Source organism: Austrofundulus limnaeus, unplaced genomic scaffold (assembly GCF_001266775.1).
Source record: "Austrofundulus limnaeus strain Quisiro unplaced genomic scaffold, Austrofundulus_limnaeus-1.0 Scaffold694, whole genome shotgun sequence".
NCBI lineage: Eukaryota > Metazoa > Chordata > Actinopteri > Cyprinodontiformes > Rivulidae > Austrofundulus > Austrofundulus limnaeus.
This window is the reverse complement of record NW_013953096.1, coordinates 2,140-9,347: the sequence shown is the minus strand read 5'-3', so window position 1 is coordinate 9,347 and position 7,208 is coordinate 2,140. Positions and strand designations below refer to the sequence as shown.

Here is a 7,208-nt window from a genome sequence, read left to right as displayed (position 1 = left end):
CATGGACACAGATTATATTGTTTTATATATTTTTAACAATCTAACCTTTATCATTCTCTTGAACATGTACTTTGATTTGGCACTTTTCACATCATTTTCCAGAATATTCCACAATCTGACTAATTGTTAACTAAGTGTTAATTAGGTGTCAATGATAGCCATGTGATGTGAGTATCAGTCACATGGAGGCAGGGCTTAAAAGCCTGAATTTAGCCTGAAACTCTCAGACTGAAGAAGTCTCTTGGAGAAGAGACGAAACGTTTCATTAGAGAAGAACCCGTCCAGAAGACCTATACAGTTTTTTTCTTTTTGGTTCTTAAGTTGTTGTTGTTGTTGTTGTTGTTGTTTACTTTGATAGAAACCAGGTTTGTTCCTCAATCGGACCAGAAATAAAGCAGGTAAGATATTGATTGTCTATAACAAAGGTTCTCAAACTGGAGTCCCAGGACCCCCAGGGGTCCGTGAGCCATAACTCGGGGGGTCCTCAAATAATTGCAATAAATTGTTCATTTGTTTTTTATTTTAAAAAATGCACATGAGGAACAATGCACTAGTAAAATAAACATACTAAACCAAACCAAACATAATATTCTTATAGCATTTAGGGGTTAAAATTAAAGTGATAAAGAAAAACAGCATGGGGTTTATGAGGGGGTCCCCTCACCCTTGTAAGTCGTTCCCAGGTCCAAAAAGTTTGAAAACCCCTGATCTATAACATTTCTGCAGATCCCCTGCTTCAAAATTCTAACAAAAAATATTTTAAAATAAAAAACAACAATAATTCCTCTGAAAATAAATGAAAAATAAGCCAAATACAACAAAAAACTGAACTAAAGACGAAAAAAAAGTTTAGCTCCTTGAAAGCTAAAAACAAATGCGTTTAGGAAATTGTATCAAATTTATCTAACAAATAAAAACCAATTTGAATGTGGCTTCCTGTCCTTTCAGAATAAGAGCCTGATGGAGCGTTACGAGTCTCTGGGTCCAGTCGGGGAGGGCAGTTACGGCATCGTTCTAAAGTGCCGCCATCGAGACTCGGGTCGCCTCGTCGCCATCAAGAAGTTCCTGGACTCGGACCAGGATAAGACGGTGAAGAAGATCGCCCTCAGGGAAGTCAAGCTGCTCAGGGTACCTGTCAGTCAACACATCGACCTGTCCGTCACTGCAGAACTGAACCTGTGTCTGTAGGAGCCTGAAACCCAACCCAATCAGCTGAGCATGAAATAACAGAACTTAAGGGTCAGTTTTCAGTTAGTTTTCAGGTCACCATGAGAAAATACAGAAACGTAGAAGATTTTATCAACCAGTCAGAGTTAGTATGACTCACTTAAAAAAAACAGAGTGAGAAACATCACTTAAAAATATTTAAAGAAAGTAATCCTTGTTTTCACCAAGACTTCACAATATTTCTGTTGTTGCTTGGTATGATGTGCATTTTTATAGACTCAAGAAACAGCCAAGACAATGATCCATATGTTAGATTAGGTCATTCTCATCAGATTCTAGCATTAGGGTTTAAAATTAGATGACAGATGCTAGGTTGGACACAAGACAGAGAGAACCTACATTTGTACTGAATTTGTCCGTATTTTTTTAATTTTGGAAGCAACTCCGTCACGACAACCTGGTGAACCTCCTGGAGGTGTGGAAGCGTCGTCACCGCTGGTACTTGGTCTTTGAGTTTGTGGATCGGACTCTTCTGGAGGATCTGGAACAGAACCCCAATGGACTGGACCTCAGCACCTGCCGGACATACCTGTTCCAAGTCCTGAGGGCGGTGGATTTTTGTCACCAACAAAACGTGAGGATGAAAGATCAAACATTGAATAATATATCAAACCACAGATAAATGGGAGTGGATGGATGGATGGATGGATGGAAGAATGTATGGTTGGATGAATGAATGGATGGATGGATGAATGTATAGATGGATGGATGGATGGATGGATGGATGGATGGATGGATGGATGGATGAATGTATAGTTGAATGGATGGATGGATGGATGGATGGATGGATGAATGTATAGTTGGATGGATGGATGGATGGATGGATGTACTGTATGTATGTATGTACTGTATGTATGTATGTATAGTTGGATGGATGGATGGATGGATGAATGTATAGTTGAATGGATGGATGGATGGATGGATGGATGGATGGATGGATGTACTGTATGTATGTACTGTATGTATGTATGTATAGTTGGATGGATGGATGGATGAATGTATAGTTGGATGGATGGATGGATGGATGATAGATGTATAGCTGGATGGATGGATGGATGGATGGATGAATGTACAGATGAATGAATGAATGTATGTATGTATGTATGTATAGTTGGATGGATGAATGATGGATGAATGATGGATGGATGAATGTATAGTTGGATGAATGGATGGATGGATGAATGTATAGTTGGATGGATGGATGGATGTATAGTTGGATGGATGGATGGATGGATGGATGGATGGATAAAAGTATAGTTGGATGGATTAATGTATAGTTGGATGGATGGATGGATGGATGGATGAATGTATAGTTGGATGGATGGATATTTGGATGGATGGATGGATGGATGGATGGATGGATGTATATTTGGATGGATGGATGGATGAATGTATAGTTGGATGGATGGATGTATAGTTGGATGGATGATGGATGTATAGTTGGATGAATGGATAGATGTATAGTTGGATGAATGGATGGATGCATAGTTGGATGGATGGATGGATGGATGGATGGATGGATGGATGGATGGATGGATGGATGGATGCATGGATGGATGGACGGATGGATGGATGCATGGATGGATGGATGGATGGATGGATGCATGGATAGTTTATGGATGGATGAATGGATGAATATATAGTTGGATGAATGAATGGATGGATGGTTGGATGTATAGTTGGATGGATGAATGTATAGTTGGATGGATGGATGAAATTATAGTTGGATGGATGGATGAATGTATAGTTGGATGGATGGATGGATGGATGGATGGATGGATGGATGGATGGATGGATGGATGGATGATTTCCTCCAAATGACTTACAGTAAAGATTTTTTAATGCTATTGTAAACAAGAAAAAGAAGAAGAGAAAATAAGAACCGTAAAGAGAGAAACTGATAGAAATTTGACGACATGTGAAATGTACACCAATAACACACCAGACAACACACCAGACATCTGAAAAACAGTAACAGTCAAGGGTTTTGTAAAAATAAATGCTGCCATCTTGTGTATTTGTCTATGAAGTACTGTTTGATCATTTTATTAATCCCAGGTAATCCACAGAGACATCAAACCTGAGAATATTCTCATCTCTCGGGACAGTGTGGTCAAGCTGTGTGATTTTGGTTTTGCACGAACCATTTTGTCACCCTCTGAAGGAGGTGTCTACACAGACTATGTAGCTACTCGATGGTACAGAGCGCCTGAACTGCTGGTGGGAGATATCAAATATGGCAAGTAAGTCTCTTTGCATGGAACTGATGGTAGATGTTGTTAAAAAACCATTAATATGTGTAAATGTGTGTTTTTGTAGACCAGTAGATGTTTGGGCTCTGGGTTGCCTGGTAATAGAAATGTTAACAGGACAGCCTCTGTTTCCCGGAGACTCTGACCTCGACCAAATATTCCACATCGTCAGGTGCTTTGGTAAGCACTTAAACCAAACATCATCAAGTTGTTGCTTTTTTCAACCAAGTTAATTCTTCTTTCCTCCAGGTGACCTGATGACTCATCACCAGGAGGTATTTTACAGAAATCCAGTTTTTTCTGGAGTCAATCTACCAGAATGTTCGAGCACCATCTCACTGCATCAACGCTTCCCCCAAATCCCACCAAATGCACTTTACCTGGCACAGGTACAGCTCAGATTAACTGGTTTACCTGACTAAAGCATAATATAAGACTTGCTTTGTGTTTCAGAGGTGTCTAGAGATGGATCCAGAAAAACGAGCTCAGTGTTCTGAGCTTTTACAGCATCCTCTCTTCACACAAGACACTTTCCATATCAGGTACATCTTTGTTTTCTACATTTCCATGTGTCAAGTTTGATCTACTTTCTCTATTATCTTTAAAATGTATTTTTTTGTGTGTGTTTGCACAGATTTTTAGATGACCTAAATGCCAAAATCCAAAAGGAGCACAGAGAAAACTCCACACTTCCCCAAATTACCAAAATCCCAAGGTCGGATACGAATAAGAGAGATGAGAAAAACTGTCGAGGCAAAGACAAGAAACAACCTGAAGACACAGATGAGAGCGTAAACAAGGACATAATAGATAAACCAAAAGGAAAACAACCTTCAAAATTATCCAAAACCAATCGTAACACCACAGAATCTCTGTTGTCCACACAACCCAAAACATTTGGCAACAAGATAATCCACAACACCACACAGTGCCCCACGAAAACTAAACCAGAGAAACTCACCAGTGCAGAGATAAAGAACGAGTCAGAGGCTTCTAAAACAACTAAAACCTTTATTTCCAAGCCACCAGATGAAACAGAGGCAGAAGTGACCCTAAAGAAGAAAAACTTAACAACAACTAAATCAAAACAAGAAAGTGTTACGCCTCCAGAACCGAAAAAAGACCTCCCACAAAACATTGAAGACAAGAACTGTTGTGGGCCAGATCCAGAGAAGAACACAAGTTTATGCAAACCTGAGCCAACCCAAGAGTTTCTAAAGAGCTGGAGCAACCCAACAATGAAAGTGTCGAACATGGCCCCTGCGATGTTTCATGACTCAAAGCCTTACAAAACGAGTCCTGTAGCAGAATTTCAGTTTGACCAACAAGAAGATGCCTCTAAAAGTCCTAAGGTCCTACCCAAGAACCAAAAGACTACCACAAACAGCAGTCCAAAACCCAACACAAACATCCTCAACAGTTCTTCCAAGACTTTTCCTTCACATCTTTCTGAACAGCCATCCACAGAAACCACTTCTACCCACAACACCGCTGCCGTACCTAAAGAACTCTCAAGCCTGAAAATTTCTAAGGTAGAGTTCACTTCAAGAGCTCTTTCAAAAGACAGAGAACTTATAGACAAAAGGGACTTTAGGTCTTGTCACGGGTACTTGAATCCGGTGACAGAAATCCCAGAAGGTGTGGTTCTTTTGTCCCAAACTTCAGATGGATCTTTTAAAGCTTCTGCAGGGCAGAACACCAAAGTGGCTAAAGATGACAGATTTACTTTAAATTTGGTTGGAACAGCTGTTGTGAAAGTGACGAATAACTCAGAAAAAGAGAACCAAGAGGATTTGGCTTCTCAGTTAGTACCTATCAGTTCTACTAATCAACCAGTGAAGCCAACCCTGAAGGCTTATGGAAACTCAGGTGCCTCAGAATCCGATGCAGATTCCTTCAAAGTTCCTCACCCCAAACAAAACCCACTGAAGACCCACCAGCACACGAGGTCCTCTGTGATCCCCAAAACTCAAAAACCAACACCGGCTCCGGACCCAAAGAAGAAAAGTGACAGAAATGTTCTGACGACATCCAGAGATTCGACTTTGAGCTTGACTTTAGACCACAAAGCTTCAACAGAAGGTTTCAAGACCAACATTTCAGACGTCAGCGCACCGCGATCATCCACACCGTCTCCTCCTCTATCTTCTTCTAATCCTCTGCTGCTTCCTCCATCCTCCCAACTCATGACCTCCCTCTCCGTCTTTAATAACCCAGCTGCCGGCGACTACCTTGTTCAGGGAGCTGGTTTCACTCCTGGGACCAACAGTCTCAGGTAAACCTTTGTTTTTAACGTTCATGAAACACCTAAGACTCATTTTACCCCCAAACCTTTTTACCTGACGAGATGAACATTTATCCAAAAATAAAGATGGTTTCTTTTAATGAGACCAAAGGTGCCAGGAGTCCTCAGTACGATGTCTTTACAGTCAGTGTTTGAACATGTAGCTGACGTTTCTCCACGTCTTCCACAGATGTGTGGATTACAGTGGAACTCGTGATCGACCGAATCAACAATTCGCTGCCAGCAAACTTACCGGATCTTTCACCGTTCTGGTAATAACTGGATCTGCTTTCTGTCTTTCACCAGAAAAGATTAGTCCAAAGTGATCATTATTTTTGCTCTTTCAGGCGTCAGAAAACAGTTTTATCAGTGAAATGGCCAAAAACAAGTCGCATGTTCATTTTCCAGACATAAGAAGCTCAACGCTGCTGGAGCTCAGAGAGAAAGAAGGTGAGTGGAGTTGGTGACGATCATCAGGTATTTAAAAATATCCAGTATCTTCATGTACTGTATTTGCTGTTTCATCAAAGTGAAAAAAATATACAATTTTTAATACCAATCAGTATCTTCACAGTTTATGAAGCAGCAGCCCATGAGATGAAAAGATTTTAAGCCTCTTATTTTTTACCATCTGTAAACATCAACAGCTAATTATATTTTTCAATATAATTATATTCATCAATACAATGCACTAACTGACTAAAAAACATCAAACAACCATATTTTTTGAGTTAAAACATTAGCTACTTAACAAAAACAGCAATAACATGTTAATTTGTGTAATTTTCTTTAGGCAAACACAACAAAGGTGCAATCAAGAACCTGAGGAAAGACAAAAACCTGGTCTCATTCAGTCCACCATCAGAAGGACAAGGACACAAGTCCTACACAAGCACAACAAAATTATAAAGGAACGGCTGTGTTTTGATTTTATTCTTTAATCTTCACCTGCTGAATAAAACAATAAGATCTGAAAATAACAAAGATTGTCTTTGAGATTGCTGCTCAACATCTCCTGAAAAAAAAAAAAAAAAAACGACAACTTTTACTTATAAAAATGTTGTGTATTTATAAAATAAATCTGACTTCGCATCATCTAAACCAGGGGTGGGCAGTCCTGGTCCTGGAGGGCCGCAGCCCTGCATGTTTTACTTGTTTCTCTGCTCCAACACACCTGATATGAAGGAATAGATGATTACCAGGCTTCTGCAGTACGGAGGACCAACACTGACATAATTAGAAATAAAAGCAGAATTATATAAATGAACTATTAAATAAATACACTTAAAATGCACCAATTAGAGAACTTTATCTCCTGTTTTATATTTTAATTGCCTTTCTTATTTATTTTTCCAGGTTAGTTTCAATAAATTAGTCTATATATTTAACACATAATTTAAATTTTGCTGGTTTTTACATATATATTTTAATTGTTTTTCCTTTAC

The 7,208-nt window shown here is 39.4% G+C and overlaps 2 protein-coding genes across 2 annotated transcripts; both read left to right on the top strand.

Moving 5' to 3' along the window:
- Positions 1 to 948: 948 nt before the first annotated feature.
- LOC106531939 (cyclin-dependent kinase-like 2) lies at positions 949 to 3,819 on the top strand. The gene is made up of 5 exons (XM_014027897.1): positions 949 to 1,128; positions 1,607 to 1,801; positions 3,286 to 3,470; positions 3,547 to 3,651; positions 3,729 to 3,819. The coding sequence occupies exons 1-5, from the start codon at positions 961 to 963 to the stop codon at positions 3,730 to 3,732; spliced, it is 657 nt and encodes a 218-aa protein (XP_013883351.1). The 5' UTR covers positions 949 to 960; the 3' UTR covers positions 3,733 to 3,819.
- Positions 3,820 to 3,857: 38 nt separating this feature from the next.
- Positions 3,858 to 6,709, top strand: LOC106531938 (proteoglycan 4). Its single transcript, XM_014027896.1, has 5 exons — positions 3,858 to 4,021; positions 4,114 to 5,754; positions 5,954 to 6,035; positions 6,111 to 6,213; positions 6,557 to 6,709. Exons 1-5 carry the CDS (start codon positions 3,945 to 3,947, stop codon positions 6,670 to 6,672), a joined length of 2,019 nt encoding a protein of 672 aa, XP_013883350.1. The 5' UTR covers positions 3,858 to 3,944; the 3' UTR covers positions 6,673 to 6,709.
- Positions 6,710 to 7,208: the final 499 nt, after the last annotated feature.